Here is a 19,634-nt window from a genome sequence, read left to right as displayed (position 1 = left end):
TAAACATATGTTCACATCAGGCAGCTACGGCGTTTCATAAGAAACGTTTATCCCGTTTTATATGCAAGGCGATTTTTGAGAACTCACATTAATTGTGAGCTAGAAACGTTCGTCCTAGCCTATATGCCAAACGAAAGTTAACTGTTATTATTAGGTACGTTCATCCCGGCCTATCTGCCAGACGAGTAATGGCCGTAATTTAGAGAAATGTTCATCCCAGCATGTCTGCCAGACCAGTACGCGCCTTAATTGTCTGATACCTTCAACCCACCCTATCTGCCAGACGACAACTCACCATAATTGTGAGATACGATTATTCCAGTCTATCTACCAGATGATTTAGTACTCAACGTAATTGTGAGATATATCCATCCCGGCCTTTCGCCTAGACGAGTACTCATCGTAATTGTGAGTTACTTTATCCTGGTTTATCTGTCAGACCAGTTCTGCGTACCCACCGTAATTGTGGGAAACGTTCAAAGTGATTGCTGGATTGAAAAACAAAAAGAAACAACGTAACAATACATGCGAAACCGGTAGAAAATAGGCAATACGTTGATAATAAACTCATCATAGATACCAGAATTAAACATTGTGTACACCAGACGCGATTTTACAAACACCCAGTTGAATATAGGTTCTTTAATTATTAATTATTTAAGTATCAGTCGACAATCAATCAAAACAATGTTCTTTTCGTCCTTTGGTCTCGGGTGGTGATTCCATGATTTTAAATGAATATGATACGCATAATGCCAATAGTTTTTAACCTATTGCTACAAGAAAAACATTATTTTCCATCTACTTTCTCCCCTAACTGTAAAATCCTGTAACTCGTAGACTTGCACTACAGACAAGTTGATCTCTTCGGTGCAGCTTTCAAAAAGTAATTTTTCAAAAGCAAATGTACAAGTTATATACAAAATTAATGAGATTTGGTATGAATGACAATGAGACATCTATCAATCAGTGGCAAAATGACGTGGATGTTTACAACTATAGGTCACTGTACAAAGTACACGAACTTTATGAAAAAAAAAGATTTAATAATTAAGATTAAATAATTATTTATATGTAGGTTCAAAAAAATGGGTCGACCAGGATAGAGGCTGAAGAAATGTATTCTTCCAAATAAAATGGGGACATGCTGGGTATTTGCAAGAATCTTCTTTTCAATAAGTCAACCACGGACCTCTCATGGAGTCATTGCAAGATTTCTTATACGTGGAAACAGCATATTCCAACAACGGGGCATAACAAGGTGGTCTGCCGCCCTCATACTTGTATATTCGATTAAAATGGGTCAAAATAATATTGAAACATAGTTTGTGGTTTTTAAATTTAATTTTTCAAAATTATAAGTAAAGCAATGTTAGAGAGCACATTCAGTAACAAAACACTATGCATGTGTACTTTGCAATGTTAACAATGTAAGTTTCCATTAGTACATAGGAGCATAGTGTGCTGCCATAGCCTTTTGGTCCGCTGCCTGTCTTGCCAGTTGTAGCTGCCTTGTAAAAGCCTGTGACGTTTGTTGGAACTGTACCTGCCCCTTCTTTTTCACCTCCATTGCATGTTTCATTGCACGAGCAAATTGCAATGTACGATCTGGGTCCCACCACCAGTTTCCTGGGTCTTGAACCACATTGAGTGCTCCTCCTTGTTTGAGCGCTAGAAATACAACGGTTGAACAGTTGAGACGAGCAGCCTGGTATTTCTGTGATTGTTTGAATTTTTGCCACCAAACTTTTATAGCGCCTTCATTTAAACCAACAGGAATTGCTAGTACTGCTGGTTGTCTCCCCTCATATTCAGTATCCTTTGCCAAAGTTTGGTTTTGATATGCGTTTATCCATTCTGTAAACTGTAAAATAAGATTAAATCACAATGATGCTTTAGGAAATTCTTTGTTTTAAGGAATTTTCAATATTTTTTTCAGTCTTTGTTTTAAGGAATTTTCAATATTTTTTTCAGCTTTATACGTTCAAATAATTGAATCCTTCGAATCTGAATCTGCAAGCATTCTTTTCTCTATCCCCGATTCAATGATGAACATAATGATTTTAGAGTAGGATGTTTTTTACCGTTGAAATATTCATTTTCACTTGTAGCTAAAGAGGCTTATATATGCCGCTCAAAAATTTATTTTCTCATTGTACACAACTGTTTGTTGCATCATGTCTGGCAGAATATTCATTTTCAATGATATTAGGTGGAATAAGTATCGTTAAAAATAATGTTAGGTGAAAAAAATGATCTTTAAACATAATGTTTGGTGGAATAATTACCGTTCAAAATAATGTTAGATGGAATAAGTTTCGTTAAAAATAATGTAAGATGGAATAAGTATCGTTAAAAGTAATGTCAGGTGAAAAATATCTTTAAACATAATGTTTGGTGGAATATTACCGTTAAAAATAATGTAAGATGGAATAAGTATACATACAAGTGCAATAGGGACTAATCCGGGATGCTTCTTTCCTTCTCCCGGTTCCGTCATAGGCCACCAGCTAATGTGTGTGCCGTCACTCAAGGCTAATGAACAATGTCCCCATAATTCATCCGTTGGTGCCCAGTAGAACAAGTTCATACGTCGTGCCGGAGCAGCCATGTGAACCAAGATGTGATGATGCTATCTTAATGAAATAAAGCATAACTGTTACATTTTTTTATGAATTAGTTTGGTCGTAACGAAAACCTTTACAATACACCACAAAATTGATAAAATATACGTAAAAATATACAGCAATATACAAAAAGCGAAACTCGACTAATAAATTATAAATAGAAGAATTCGGATACCAAATATCAACCACTAGCAGTAGTTGCCGGATGTTCAATGGCGACTTAGGGAATTCATTAGTAGTTGCCGGATGTTCAATGGCGACTAAGGGAATTCATTATTAATCCCGAACTTCATACATCATGTCATTCAATGTTTGTAAAAACAGTAATGTGTTAAAGGAACTATGATATTATAATTAATTTACAAACATTTTGATGCGAATAAATCGTTTAGAAAAATGTAAAATTGTTGGGTCTTCCAAAGAAGGAGACTGTCGCATGTCGTCTCCATATAATATTAGCAGAAAGGCAAAGTTCATGTTTTGACTTTGGAAATTCCAAAAGTCACACAGAAAAATCAGTAAAATAGGTGCACAACTTCATTCCTCGTTCGAAAAGCTAAGCAATTTTGTTTTTAATTATGCCAAGCCGTCTTCAAGGGGTTCGGAATAATCAAATTGTTAAATTATGAAATAGCTATGTATTGGTAAATAAAAGATAACAAATTGGAATAACTGATGCGTAAGTTCATTTCTGTCGAAATGTTTTCAAAGAGTAGCGGATTAACGAACTGATATAAAAGAAATGTCTAAATCCATGAATTGGTATTGGAATCTATAAAAATCACACAGATCAAAATTTCGATAGCATGTGCCTTATGTCATTTCCCGTTTAAGTAGCTGTACGAATTTGGTTTAATTCTGTAAATTTGACTATTTTCAAAGTCCTCTCATTACATGCGACCATGGTTGCAATCCAAAATATGTATTTGATTAAGCATCAGGAAACCTAGATTGCTGGCGGACGGACTAAAATGCTGACTGACTTGCGGACGGCTTCCGCGCTTAATACAAAACGTGCTTCGGTCAACGCTTTTTTTTTGCACCCAAATAAAATAACAAACAGAAGCATTCATTTCTTAAATACCTTAACCTCAAGATAACATGTGTATAATCCTATGATATACCCACTATCAAGACTTGAATATCGAACATAATATATATTTCTTTTTGCAAATTTGCTGAATAGTGAATAAGAATAAAAAAGGATATAAATACAACATTAAATCAATTATTTGTATTTATATTATTTTTTTCTTTTACTTATTAAAATAATGTTTTTTTACGATTTTACACATAACAAGCTTACCATTGCAATCTAAAAACATGTTATCATGAAAAAAGCTGATACATCTAAATGAAAGCAAAATGCAAACATTAAAAAACCTGTGTTCACACAAATGAAAATAAATGTAAATGTTACTTACTGGTCGGAAACGATTCACAAATAAGATAGTCGCTTTCTGTTTCTTACCGATGTTCTTGCTTTCTTTATATAGTCATACATACCATATTGTTTCCTGTTATTTTCCTGCCCATCATTATCATCCCAGTAGCGTATGTCATTATGGTGACGCAGGGTACAAGAGATAAAAAAACGATCTGAAAAAAAACCCACTCAAGGCCATTGCCATATTATATCAATAAAAGTATATGTAGAGTGTAGGTTAATGAAATAGAACCCAAACAAGATAAAACAAACCAGAAAAAATATAAAAGTTTGTCCCTCAATCAGTTATAATTTAACGAAATATATACTTCATCTGCAATTTAGCCGAACAATCTTAAATCTGCAAATTTGCGTTTGCAAATTTTTGTTCTTCCCACGGCAGGAATCGATGCGTTAGTGATATCGATTTATAAACATATATGCACAAGTCATATCTTCTTTAACTGTTCATGGCGTTAAAACACTAAATCCCTGGGATGTGTTTTAATCGATTTTAGTCTAAGTCAGGAGCCTGTTGTTCAGTGGTTGTCGTTTGTTGGTGTGGTTCATAAGTGTTTCTCGTTTCTCGCTTTTTATATAGATTAGACCGTTAGTTTTCCTGTTTGAATTGTTTTACACTAGTCATTTTTTGGTTCCATTATAGCTTGCTGTTCGGTGTGAGCCAAGGCTCCGTGTTGAAGGCCGTACTTTGACCTATAATTGTTTACACATTGTGACTTGGATGGAGAGTTGTCTCATTGGCACTCATACCACATCTTCTTATTTATACGTATTATTCATCGTTGGAGATCATGCAGGCTGCACGTAGGTTCATATCTAGTTGAAATCAAACACTTTATTAGAGATGTTAAAAAGGTCTGGTATATGTTCCTTTGGAATTTCAACCAAAGATGAAGAACTTGATTTTCCTTCACCGTACTGGATACCTAAGTGTCATTACAAACAACGTTATATTGCTGGGTTTTCCAAGTGTCCACGAAACCTCTTTCTAAATTATTAGCATCAAAGCCAGACTTCATAGTTATTATAGTTATAGATTATTATGAAACTACTGCAGGGGCAGTGTGAATCAGATGGATACTTCAAAAACACAAAGATCTGTTAGAGTGCATAAAATCTAAGTCTCTTTCCTCTTGAAATCGTTTTAAAAAATGACTTTTTTACCTTGTACACAAATATTCCCAAGTTTCTATGGCCTTTTAAAAAAGTTTTTAATGTTGGCGCATAATTTAGGATTTTTGCATCTTACATGTATATACTTGTTAACATAAATCCCTATGAAAAAAATCGATAGAAAGATAAAATCTTGACCTTTTAAAAGCACAAAAAAATTTTCGTGCTTCTACAGCTGTTACTATTTTAAGTGCATTCTCACTGCTTTTTCTACTTCTTTTTCAATCAAGATTTAGGCATATTAATTATTTTAGCTAAATTGACAGCAACTCAACTCCCTACAATGGCTTTCATTTTCACGATTGAAAATCTTTTTCCAAAAAAAAAAGGATTTTTTTTCTTCCAAATTTCCGAAAATAAAGAAAAAAATAATGAAAAAAAATATCATTTGACACTGCGCATCAATATCCGTGTGATGAAAAATGCTGTACTGGAAGTTCTTCATGTGCTATTTTCAATTTTACATCCGGGTTAAAAATGAGTAAAGGAATGGTTCATAAGAAATACATTCGTTATCTTGGTGTAATCAGGGGTGTACGGAATTTTACAACAATGTTGAAAATAGATATTATTTTTACAATGCGCAGCAACATCAGTGTGAAAAAAATGTTGCAGCGGAAGTTCTTTATATGTATTTTTCAATTTTACATCCGGTATAAAAATATTTCTGTTCTTCACTCTGCGAAATTATAATAAAGGATAAGAATAAGAATAAGAATATCTATTGTTCCAATTAAGGGCCCTTTATCTTATATAAATCATGTACATTTTATTCCAGGCAGGACTAGAACCATAAAATCGTTACAATGATCATCGTTATTAAGTATATTAATTCACGTTTCGTCTAACATCTAGATTCACACATTTTCTTTAGTAAATAACCAACCAAAATTGCCTCATTTGAGAGATCTGAAAAGTTATGACAAATATTGTTTACCTCCGAAAAATATCTCTCTATCATCATTGTATGATGGACAACTAATAGCAAAATGTTGTTGGGAATTAGTTTTAAAAATTAAGAGTACATTTCTAACAAAGGCTCTGATCTCTTACAATCATATAAAGTTTTATATCTGTCTCTTTCTATTTTGAGATCATGGACACTTGTCGTTGATTCATGTCTGTCATATTGGTTTTTTCATAAATTGTTTTGTTATGAATTTAGCCGTTAGTTTTCTCAATTGAATTGTTTCATATTTTTTACGTCGGGGCATTTTTATAGCCGAGTATACAGTATGGGGTTTTCTCATTGCTAAAGGCCGTACAGTTGCCTATAATAATTGCTTAAATCCACTCCATTTGAATTTGGATACATAGCTGTCTCATTATAATTCATATCACATCTTATTTTTATACTGATTCTGACTTTACATATGGCACATCTCCATCGAATATTGTTCAAAGATAGATAAATTGCTTTAGGGACGACATCAAAAGTTCAATGTAGGATAAAAAACTGAATTCACATAGTTTTTTCACTGACCCCCCCCCCCCCCCCCCCCATCCCCCATCTTAACTTAGTTTGGGAAACATTGATTGACCAATATGGGCATATGCTTTCAGAGTATACTTTTTGTATCATGGGTCCTGTTTTTCCTTAACAATGTATAAAAAAGAAGATGTGGTATGATTGCCAATGAGACAACTCTCCACAAGAGACCAAATGACACAGAAATTAACAGCTATAGGTCACCGTACGGCCTTCAACTATGAGCAAAGCCCATACCGCATAGTCATCTATGAAAGGCCCCGAAATCACAAATGCAAAACAATTCAAACGAGAAAACTAACGGCCTAATCAATGTTCAAAAAAATGAACGAAAAACAAATATGTAACACAGCAACAAACGACAACCACTGAATTACAGGCTCCTGACTTGGGACAGGCACATACATACAGAATGTGGCGGGGTTAAACATGTAAGCGGGATCCCAACCCTTCCCTACCCTGGGACAGTGGTGTAACAGTACAACAATATCTACATTTGAGTTTTGTCTGTGGTGAATTTGGAGGTCTTTATCTACATTTGAGTTTTGTCTGTGGTGAATTTGGAGGTCTTTATCTGCATTTGAATTATGCCTGTGGTGAATTTGGAGGTCGTTATCCACATTTGAGTTTTGTTTATAGTGAATTTGGAGGTCTTTATCTACATTAGAGTTTTGTCTGTGGTGAATTTGGAGGTCTTTATCCACATTTGAGTTTTGTTTATAGTGAATCTGGAGGTCTTTATCCACACTTGAATTTTGTATGTAAATGAAAATGGAGGTCTTTATCTAAATTTAAGTTTTGAATATAAGTGAATTTGGAGGTCCTTATCCACATTGAAGTTTTGTCTGAAAGTGAATTTAAAGGTCTTTATCCACATTTGAGTTTTGTCTTTAAGTGAATTTTGGATGTCTTTATCCACATTTGAGTTTTCTCTTTAAGTGAATTTTGGACGTCTTTATCCACATTTGAGTTTTGTCTTTAAGTGAATTTTGGATGTCTTTAATCCACATTTGAGTTTTGTTTGTAGCGAATTTGTTATCTAATCCACATTCTAATTTTGTCTGTAAATGAATTTGAAGATCTTTATCCACTTTTGAGTTTTGTTTCTAAGTGAATTTGGAGGTCTTAATCCACATTTGAGTTTTGTCTGTAAGTGAATTTGGAGGTCTTAATCCACATTTGAGTTTTGTTTCTAAGTGAATTTGGAGGTCTTTATCCACATTTGAGTTTTGTCTTTAAGTGAATTTTGGATGTCTTTATCCACATTTGAGTTTTGTCTTTAAGTGAATTTTGGATGTCTTTATCCACATTTGAGTTTTGTTTGTATCGAATTTGTTATCTAATCCACATTCTAATTTTGTCTGTAAATGAATTTGAAGATCTTTATCCACTTTTGAGTTTTGTTTCTAAGTGAATTTGGAGGTCTTAATCCACATTTGAGTTTTGTCTGAAAGTGAATTTGGAGGTCTTAATCCGCATTTGAGTTTTGTTTCTAAGTGAATTTGGAGGTCTTTATCCACATTTGAGTTTTGTCTTTAAGTGAATTTTGGATGTCTTTATCCACATTTGAGTTTTGTCTTTAAGTGAATTTTGGATGTCTTTATCCACATTTGAGTTTTGTTTGTAGCGAATTTGTTATCTAATCCACATACTAATTTTGTCTGTAAATGAATTTGAAGATCTTTATCCACTTTTGAGTTTTGTTTCTAAGTGAATTTGGAGGTCCTTATCCACATTTGAATTTTGTCTACAAGTGAATTTGGAGGTCTTAATCCACATTTGAGTTTTGTTTGTAGTGAATTTGGAGGTCTTTATCCACATTTGAATTTTGTCTGTGGTGAATTTGGAGGTCTTTAATATAAAAACAAGTTTTTAGTTTGAAATAAGTATCTACTTTACTACTCTTTTTGTGTTCCAAAATTTTAACCAATGCTGGCGGGGATTTTTCCCCTTTAAAATGTGATTCCTCGAAATTCCGTCATCAGAATTTTTTTTTTAATTTATAAAGTGAAGAAAAAACATTTTCGACGCTATTATATACATTACAATAGCAGTCCCTAAATATCGAGAAATGATATATGTTGCATTTATACTTTCAGAGATACAACCAATTTAAATGTGTGTAAATAAATATAAAAAAATATGACTATTATTGACAAACAAACAAAACTATTGTTTCCGGAAACACAACACTTCGTATTTTATTTGTCATATCTTTTTCCTGTACAATTGACGACTACCTGACCTATATAACTGAATTGTTCATGTTGATAATGTGTATGAAGTTTAAAGGAAATTTCTTTCTAATTTAAAAAAAAAAAGCAAAATATTAACGCTTTGTCGTTTGTATGACCTGAATTCTGGTCACTAGCTTTTTCCACTAAATTTTGGGTGTATTATGTTCTTGTTTTTTCAACTGCATCCTGATCAGGTAGGGGCTACAAAGAAATCTGTATATGTACTATGAATTTGGATAATATCTAATGTATATCGTTGGTAATTTTTTATGAATTTGGATAATACCTAATCAAAAATTAGCTTTCCGTAACTCAGTGAATAATACTCTTAGATCGGCACTGTGTGTCTTTTTTTTTTATGTCAGTTGTGTTTTGTGCTTGGTGCCATTCTGACGAGTCAAGCCATTTCCGACTGATTTTTCAGTCTTTTCATTTTCTGGTGCTGTTATCTCATTCTATATGAGCCTGTAATTCAGTGAGGTCAATGGTTGCTGTCATATTTGTTTTTCTTTCATTGTTTTGGCATAAGTCAGTGCCTCGGTTTTTTTCATTTGAATTGTCCCACATTTTATCATGTCAGGTCAAATTATAACTGACTTTATATATATGGATTTTATTCATTGTTAAAGGCTGTATTGTGACCTATAGTTGCTTTTATTTTTTTTTTTAAAATCCGTAAAAAAGTCCATTAATCAATAAAATACGAAAAAATGAAAATAAATATTTTCAAAACTAAGCCCAAGAGACTGTCCTTTGGTCATAGAAAGCTTCTGTCTGACAAAGATGTTGATTTATGATAAACTTTAACATAAGACTGTATTTAAAAATTAATCTATAAAAAAAGCCTAAGTCCATTTAATAGTTAAATACTAAAAACATTAATATTTTCAAAATGTTGCTCTAGCTACGGTCTTTTCGGTTATAAAAAAGCTTATGTCCCAATTTAATAAAATTACGAAAAGGTTTGACAAAGTTATTGAGGTATAAAAAAAACTTTAACAACAGACTGAACCTAAACGTTGACGACGCTGACTACAACGCTGCAAACAATGCTGAAAATAAAGGCAACAGTAGTATAGCGGTGTTCAAAAGTCACAAATCGACTGAGAGAAAACAAATCCGGGCCACAAACCAAAACCGAGGGAAACACATCAACTATAAGAGGAAAACAAAGGAACAACAGGAACACCGAAGTGCAACAAAAACAAACGCCAACACACATAGAAACAAACTATTTGATAACAACTGCCATATTCTTGACTTGGTACAGGACATTTAAAGAAAAAAATGGTGGGTTGAACCTGGTTTCATGGCATGCCAAACCTCCCGCTTTATGACAATGTTAAAAAATATCGCTAAAACATTACGTGACAGAAATACAGCACAAACACACGCAAGAAAATTCATAACAGAGAAACGCACTAACAAATAATATAATAATCGACACAACATGTAAACCACAGAACAACAACGAACATATTCCATCAACGAAATACACCACAGGATATCAAAAACAGTGACGCGCTTACGAAAAAGATAGAATCTGGGACCTCTATGTTTGCTTTTGCAACATAAATGTTGCAGACTTATCAAAAATGGGACAACTGATAAAATCTGCCATGTCTTGTCTTGTGTGAAGATCCTGCCTTTCAAAGGCACACCTCTAGTTTCAGAGTAAAATAAATGGTGTATTTAACACCCACTAAAAAGTTTATTACGCTTTTAAAATCTAAAACAAAAGATAATTTAGACTTTAAATATTCACGCTTTTGACTGAGTGGTTGCAAGCAACCCTTTCTTTTTATTCACCGGTAATGTTAATAATATCGTATTACGTCTAATATGCAGAGCAAAGCAGAGTTTTCTACTGATGTATTCTACAAGATGAAGAAAGTCTGTACATCCACATTTACATTGGCAGTTACAGAGCAAGGCACTAGCATCCAATATTAGTTGTGTATTCATTTCTAATTTCTCTAATGTTCTACATTTCGCGCAGAGCTCACTGTTATTGATAATGTGTGAAAGTTCATGCAAGTGATGGTTTCTAGCAGAAGCTAAAGCAGGACATGAGTGAATGAAATGGTCTAGTGTTTCTAAGTCCTCTTCGCATAAGAGACATGTTGGGTTGACGTCAACTTGGTTGAAAGCTGCCCTATTACATTGGAGAATATATGTACCAGTAAAGAGTCGGAGTTTGATAGGGAGACGCTGGATGTCTTTAGCAGAAGTCTGGACACTTGCCACAGCATTGTGTAGATGACCAGTTGTATAATTAGATGTTAAAATAAATGAAATACTCTTGAAGTAGACAGACATGGTAACAACATGTTCGACCCAGAAGGTTTCAATCGCTTTCCTGATAGAATTTTCCATTTTAATTTCAAGGGTGGTTCATCTAAAATATTAAAGATTGATGGTAAGCTGTATTTCATTAATAAAGATCTGATTTTTGTGAAACAACAGTCTTTTACGGCTGTTGAAATGAGGATTTGTCTTTCAGCAACTTGTCTTTCTATGGAGTTCTCTTGCCTTGAAATGTTAGCAAAAGTTCCTAAAGCTAATTTATGAATTTTACTGATTACTGGAATTGTACCTGAAAGTATATATACGGCCATGTCTGTTGTGTTATTGGGAATAGATAGAATTTGTTTGATGCTTTTTCGATAGAATACTTCAATTGGTTCCAATTGTGTAGAATTTGGTAATAGTATTTTTAAGCCATAAATGAGTACTGGTAACACATAAACTTGGAATAATTGCAAGCATGCCACGGGATTAAGGCCATTCTTGCCATGCAGGCCTGTCCCCATCAAGCTGTACATTGTTCTTGATTTGATGTTTTCCTGGATATGTATTGGGATGGTTTGCCGAGGGTTTCTGCTGTGAGTAATTCCTAAATATACAGCGGTTTCAACATTCTGAATAGGTGTATCATTTAATGTGAAATTAAAGTTATCCTCTAATTTTGGTTTTCCTGTTTTGATAATTTGAAATTTTGTAGGCTGTAAGGAATATTTTTCCTGTTGACTGTAATTCTCCACTGTTGCATATTGATGGGGTCATTCACAACCAGTGTGACGTCATCTGCGCAAGTTGGTATAGCACAGTGAATGTGTCCAATATAGGATCCAAGTGTACTGTCCTCTACTTGGTTAAGAATGTCATTAATATATAATTTGCATAATTCTGTGCTTAGTATTCCACCCTGCCTAACATCGAAGGGTTCAGAGACCAGATTTTCCCATCGAACTGAAGTTTGTGCACCAACACTCAGATCATGCAAAAGTAACCATAATGAGCCAGAGATCCCTGCTAGGTATAACTTTCTATATAGACTACTGTGGTTTACGACGTCAAAGGCTGATTTTGCATCAAGCAGTGCTACATATAAAGGTGTTTTCCTGTATACTGTATCGATAATCACTTCATTAAGTAGAAGAGCGCAAAATAATGGTGATATTTTAGACGTGAATCCTCTCTGAAATTGGTTTTGGATGGCTGCAAAAATTTGCCATATGTGCTCCTTAAGGAGTATTTCTAGGATTTTGCCAATAACCGGAAGAACTGTAATTCCTCTGTAGTTTTTTTAGGATCTGTAGGTAAATCTTCCTTCTTGAAAATTGGTGATAAAATTCCCATCTTGATGTAACCTGGGACAGCACATGATATACAGATGTTGTTAATTATTTTTGGATGAAATGTTCAGCTGTTATTCCATAAATGTCAGGAGCTTTATTTTTTATTTAACTTGTTAATGGCATTTTGTACTTCTAAGATTGAGAAAGAAATTGGAATTGAGTCATCAAGAATGGATTCCATGATAACATCAATGTCTGCCTCCCTGTTGGTATAGTCATCCTCAGGAGTAGCAGTGGGTGTAGCTAGATTTGCAAAGTGTTCATTCCACCCCTTTATTATTTCTTCTGCAGAGTTGTCATTTACTTTTCCTTGTACAGTATGTTCAGTTAAAGTCGACTTTCCTTGCTTCCGCTGGTTATTTATTAATTTATAAAATGATTTAGTGTCACTGGACCGAGTATTCATAATTTCAGCATACTTCTCGTCCCTCTGTCTAGCAATTTCATGCCGCCTTGTTACGTAGTTCAGATCTAGTGTTTTTTCTACGAGTTGCGCTTTTACCAGATTTTGGTTTACCATCCCCTTTCCATTCAAATAAGGCTTTCTTGTTGTTTATTAGTGCAAGTGCTATCTCATCGTTCCAGATATGAGTATGTTTCTGCTTGTAAGGTTTGGATTTTTTGGCAAATTTTTCTTGCACTATAGTTAACGCATGGATGCATATGAGATCTTTGACGTCAATATTTTTTTCTTTAGCTTTCAGCTCATTGATTTTATTTGTAATTTCAGTTTGATACTTTCCCACATCTATTTTAGACCAATTTACTTTTGATGGATACTGTTTTTCCCTGTTTTTTGAATTTTTTATTTAAAATGGCATTGTCGCATGGTATGGATGGGGTGGTGATCTGAGGTATTTGAAGGTAACATATCTAGGCGTTTTGTTGGATTTAGTCCTGGGTCTATATCATTGCTCCTGAAGATATAATCAATTGTGGAGACTTCTTGGCCATTCGGATGTATAAAGGTTACATCAGTCTCATTGAAAGTAAGATGTGTCTCTTGGAGAAAATTCTTCAGGACTTCTTGCCTATCTGTCAATTTGTTATTTTGAGATCTACTAGATATATCACAGTTCCAGTCACCACACAAGACAAACTAATATTTTGGCGAGTACTTATTTATTATTTCTCTTAATTGGTCTAATTGAACTCGAAATTGACGTACTTGGAACCTCTGCATGGCATGTATACACAAATGAGGATGTAGGGTTTTGGAGTTACATCCACTTTGACACAAACGATTATCTCATTGCCCTCCTCCATGTTGATTAGAACTTGTCTTGCTGATTATTTTTGCTGTTCTTTCTATAACTTTTCAAGATAAAAGTCAAAAAAGCAAAATACAGGTAACAATTATGATTTCAAGAGAAAGAACTCATCTAAGGAGTCGTCTTACAATTTTGGAAAAAATGAACAATTGGCAGATCTTGAGATTCTGCATTTTTGCCCATCTTGATGTTCTCATGTTTTCGAGATATAATCTACTAATCACATTTTTTATTTTTATTTTTTTGTGTTGGCAGCCATGTAGGTAGTCAGGTTGAATCATCAGACATAATATCGACTAGATAGAATATTTTTTTGTAAAAGTTAAGAGACTACAGACAATGGACACAAAGTTAAGACAAAAGATTACAATGGCCCTTTGAAAACAAATGTCACTTATTTAATTATTTATGTATCTCCGAATCTCTAGTCAAGTGGCGTTGTAGGGGGAAATGTAAAACCCTGAAAACTGAGAAACAGATAGAAGTATTAAACAAGAGTGTACACTCTAAAATGTCTCGTCTGCTTTACTTGTCATGATTAAATTTCATACCACACAACAAATAAAGTTAGCCTATTGCTTTTTGTATCTGAAAACAGACTTAATAACCAACATTGAACACTCTAAAATGTCTCGTTTGCTTTACTTGTCATGATTAAATTTCATACCACACAACAAATAAAGTTAGCCTATTGCTTTTTGTATCTGAAAACAGACTTAATAACCAACATTGAACATTGACTAATGAACCATTAGAATGATGTTAATGTCAGATGGACCCTACCAGACAAACATGTACATCCCACAGTCATTCCATACACCAAATATAGTTGACCAATTGCATATAGTATCTGGACAAAACCATGAACACTTTAACATCGATCAATGAACTATGAAAATGAGGTCAAGGTCAGATGAAACCTGCAAGACAGACATGTACACTCAACAATCATCCCACACAAAAATATAGTGGCCCTATTACTTATAGTATCTGAGCTATAGCCCAAAAAGGAAAAAAATAACATTGCCCAACAAACCATGAAAAAAGATCAAGGTCATAGTTCATTAATCAATGTTAAAGTGTTCATGGTTTTACCGTGTATATGTCTGTCTGGAAGGTTTCATCTGATCAATCGTGACCTCATTTTCATCATTCATTGGTCATCATTTTGGTTTGGTCTGTTTCTCAGATACTATAAGCAAAAATCAGCTGTATTTTGAAAATGAGGTCATGATCATGTCAGTCGGACATATACACCTTACAATCATCCCACACACCAAATATTGTTGACCTATTGCCTATAGTGTCTGAGAAACAGACCTAACCAAAAAAACTTAACCTTAATAAAATTGAGAAAGGAAACAGGGAGAGAGACAAAGAGATAACAATCCGACCAAAGAGCAGAAAACAGCCCAAGTCCACCAAAGGGTCTTCAACACAGTATGAAAATCCCACATCCGAGGCGGGCTTCAACTGGCCCATAAACAATAATGTAATGTTATAATGCACTTAACTCAGAAACATATAAATGAACCAAAATTAAAAAAAACATACAAGTATAACAAAGGCCAGAGGTTCCTTACTTGGGACAGGCGCAAAAGTATGGCAGGGTTTTACATGTTTTGTGAGATCTCAACATTCCCCTTATACCTCTAGCTAATGTGGCATAAACAAACACACAGCAATATGCACAGTAAAATTCAGTTTTAAAGAAGTCTGAATCCGATGTTAGAATAGGTAACAGAAGAAACTAAGCAAAATGACAATAATCAACATAAATTAACAAAGGACTACTAGCAGTTACTGACATTCCAGCTCCAGACCTCAATTAAACTGATCGAAAGATTATGTCTTCATTATATGAAAATCAAGCACAATCCCTCCCGTTAGTATCATACTATCATAGAATATATGAGAACAACATAACCTGTATCATGCCAACAACTGGTTTTAGAATAAATGTGTTTATTTCCGATGCAAAGACCCTATGAGTGAAACAATATTAATTCTAAAAAATGCCATCTTTAATGACCTGACAACAGTATCGTAACTATATCCCTTCAGAAAAAGTCTGTTTAAAGGTTTGGTTAGCTTTTGAGGTGAATGACGACATTTTTGTGATTTGTATAGAACAATACCATAAAAGATGGGATGTGAAATACCCGAAAGTATAAGATGTCTGCACATTGATTTATATTTACGAATAATGTTCTTGTACCGATGATAAAATTTAGTTAAAGTTTTGACAAGTTTGTGATATCGAAAACCCTGTTGTAATAATTTTTGAGTAATACAAAGATTTCTTTCGTTAACATCAAATACATTGTTACATACACGAGAGAATCTACCTAAAGATTGATAATTAACAATAGGACATGAAAAATCAATTTTAGTATTAAGCTTTCCGTTAAATATAAATATAAATATAAATATCAAGATTCAGGAAAGGTCAGTGTTCATTGCTAGTATTAGCTTTATTTAAAGTCAGTTCAGCAGGATAAATCTCTTTAGTGTACACACTGAAGTCTTCATTATTGAGAGCCAATATATCATCCAAATAGCTAAAAGTGTTATTAAATTTTTGTATCAGATGTATCAGATGTTGTTTTGATGGGGCTATGCTGATTTTAGTCATAAATTGTAACTCGTAACAATACAGAAACAAGTCTAAATAAGTGGTGCACAGTTAGTCCCCATTGGAATTCCGATAACTTGACGATATACTGAATCCTCATAGCGAACAAAAATATGGTCTAGTAAAAATTCAAGTGCAGTTATTGTATCAAAGCAGGTCCAATTGACATACATCTTTTGTTTGTTGTAACTAAAATATGACCTTAAAGAGTTTGAATATATATATTTGCATTCTGACTTTTTAAAAGCCCATTTGATTAGGTAAATGATTTTTTTTAATGAGACTATGAGGTAAAGTGGTATATAGGGTAGAAAAATCAAAACTTTGAACAGATTCAAAATCACCAATATGAGCATGTAATTTATAAGTACTTCCAATGAATTTTTGACACTCCAAAAGTAATTAATGCCACTATTTTCAAAGGCCTTATTTGAACAATTTATTACCAGGTTTTTGATTGCACCAAGTGTACTAGTAAGTAGAATAGACAGTTTAGTGGTGGAACAATGGCTTGAAGACAAAATAAATCTATATTTGTAAGGTTTTTGTGCAGCTTCAGAAGCCAGTACATAGCTGGAACTTTCATGTTATTTGGTTCTGCTTGTAAACAGGTAGCTAAAAGTTTACGTTTGTTACAGATGTCATTTTCCAAAAATTGAGTCAATGATCCATGAAATGAGGTCAAGGTGAGGTTAACCCTGTCTGATGGCCATGAAGACCTTGCAAGGATCCCATATACCAAATATAGTTATCCTATTACTAGTAATAAGTGAGTATTTCACATCACAAAAAAACTCTAAATTTTTTTCAAGCAGTTGCTGGACCATGAAAATGAGGTTAGGTACAATGTACATATGAGATGGAAACTTTGTAACATAAGGCATCTGCATACAAGGTATGAAGCATCCAAATTCTTCTACCTTCTGAAATATTAAGCTTTAAACACATTGTATATGTCGTTGCCACCTGCTGCCGATTATTATTGCAGGCCAAACAAAACCAGTCTAATTATTTAACACGTAATATGTTTTTTATTTTTATTTTCCCTCAACAATTTTGAAATATATAACAAAAAACAATTAATAACAAAGAGATATAAAGTAAACATGAACCAAAGACTGAAATGGCAGGGTTGCACAGTATGTTTCTTAAACAATGGTCCTATAATGAACATTTAAATAAATGGACATATAAAATGAAAAAATTGGGAAAAAAATTTGAACAACTTTGTAATGAGGTGCTCAACATCAATAGGTGTTCATTGATCCTGGTTGAAAAAATTGGTACTATATTTTACAAAAAATTCTGAAAAAGACTTAGTTTCCAAGTCTGGAAATATTGGAAAAAATTCCTCAAATAATTCCAATATTGCACATCTTCAACATGTGTTGAATCATTCTGTGAATTTTCAGGGATCTGGTTTGAAAAGTATATGAGGAGTTGGTAACACAAAATAGGTATCAACTTTCCACTGCCTGCCAAACTACCCAATATCATAATACTAAAAGCTGTTTTTGCACTTTGTGCAACCCAGTCTAGAATCACTCATTACAAAAAATTATTATATCTATAAACTGTGTTCTCACATTCTTTTATTCTTTCTTTCTATGACTTATAAATTTATCAATTGTCCTCTCATGTCATTCCACATCTTTTCTATATTTAATTATCTTCTTCATCAGAATTATAGTAATCCAAATTAGCCGATGTAACATTCTTTAGATTTGGACAGGATCCATACACTAAATCTGCTACTCCTGGTTTCACTCGTGTTCCATCTAAATTAAGCAATGTTAGATTGGGAAGCTTCAAACACTTTACTCCTACAAAATTTTTATGCAATAATCATAAATAGTTTCTGACATACAACGCGACATGTGAAAAACCCCCTTTTTTTTTACAAAAAACTCAATATCTCTAAAATAAAATTTTGAATCAAAACCAAAAAGTATACAGATCTTTAGACTAATATAACTAAGAAGTGTGTAAAATTTTAAGCAATAATCATAAATCGTTTTTGAGATACAGCGCGACATGTGAAAAACCCCTCCCCCTTTTTTTACAAAATACTCAATAACTCTAAAATGAAATTTTGAATCAAAACCAAAAAGTATACAGATCTGTAGATTAATATAACTAAGAAGTGTGTAAAATTTTAAGCAATAATCATAAATCGTTTTTGAGATACAGCGCGACATGTGAAAAACCCCTCCCCCTTTTTTTACAAAATACTCAATAACTCTAAAATGAAATTTTGAATCAAAATCAAAAAGTATACAGATCTTTAGATTAATATAACTAAGAAGTGTGTAAAATTTTAAGCAATAATCATAAATCGTTTTTGAGATACAGCGCGACATGTGAAAAACCCCTCCCCCTTTTTTTACAAAATACTCAATAACTCAAAAATAAAATTTTGAATCATCACCAAAAAGTATACAGATCTTAAGATTAATATAACTAAGAAGTGTGTAAAGTTTTAAGCAATAATCATAAATTGTTTTTGAGATACAGCGCGACATGTGAAAAAAACACACACCTGTTTTAGTTACTTAGTCCCGTAACTCAAAAAGTTTTAATCTTATTTTCACCAAAAGGTATACAGATTGTTTGATTATCATAAGAAACAACTATATTAAGTTTCATGAAATTTGGATAAGTCGTTCTCAAGTTACGGTGCGACATGTTTACGCCGGACAGAGAGACGGACAGACGGACATTTGTATACCATAATACGTCCCGTCAAAATTTGACGTGCGTATAAAAAATGTGATATCCAATTTTATATAGCAACATCCTGGCAGCATCTGAATATGGCATATATATCTCTGAGTTGAAAGTATATTCCTTGGCTTATGTTATCTATCATGAGAATCTTTAATAGAGGGTAACACATTATTGAAACTAGGGTTCTAAATGGTAAAATTGAAGAAATCTCTTCAATATTATACACAGAAAGTCATAATTATGTTGACTCTTATGAAATATCAGTGTTACAGATGTCAACATGTTCCATTTGTCATAGCTACAATCCTTCTTTCATTGTTTATGACATCCTAGATATTGACCCATCACCAGATGTGTACTTACCATCATGATTGGTGCCACTAGTGT

At 33.4% G+C, this 19,634-nt stretch overlaps 2 protein-coding genes across 2 annotated transcripts in view; both read right to left on the bottom strand.

Annotated features, from left to right (window-relative positions):
- Window positions 1-1,325: 1,325 nt before the first annotated feature.
- Window positions 1,326-4,083, bottom strand: LOC127728843 (uncharacterized). The gene is made up of 3 exons (XM_052236439.1): window positions 4,052-4,083; window positions 2,447-2,636; window positions 1,326-1,864 (listed from the first exon to the last, which is right to left on the bottom strand). The coding sequence occupies exons 2-3, from the start codon at window positions 2,609-2,611 to the stop codon at window positions 1,442-1,444; spliced, it is 588 nt and encodes a 195-aa protein (XP_052092399.1). The 5' UTR covers window positions 2,612-2,636; window positions 4,052-4,083; the 3' UTR covers window positions 1,326-1,441.
- Window positions 4,084-17,543: 13,460 nt separating this feature from the next.
- The window catches only part of LOC127731162 (uncharacterized), a 34,163-nt gene continuing 32,072 nt past the window's right edge, over window positions 17,544-19,634 (bottom strand). Inside the window, exon 24 of the mRNA XM_052240093.1 lies at window positions 17,544-18,343. Coding sequence (XP_052096053.1) covers window positions 18,183-18,343 — 161 coding nt within the window. The 3' untranslated portion in view covers window positions 17,544-18,182. The remainder of the gene's footprint in view (window positions 18,344-19,634) is intronic.

This window comes from Mytilus californianus, unplaced genomic scaffold (assembly GCF_021869535.1).
Source record: "Mytilus californianus isolate M0D057914Y unplaced genomic scaffold, xbMytCali1.0.p SCAF_2, whole genome shotgun sequence".
NCBI lineage: Eukaryota > Metazoa > Mollusca > Bivalvia > Mytilida > Mytilidae > Mytilus > Mytilus californianus.
The sequence above is the reverse complement of the archived record's forward strand: the minus strand, read 5'-3'. Positions and strand labels throughout refer to the sequence as shown.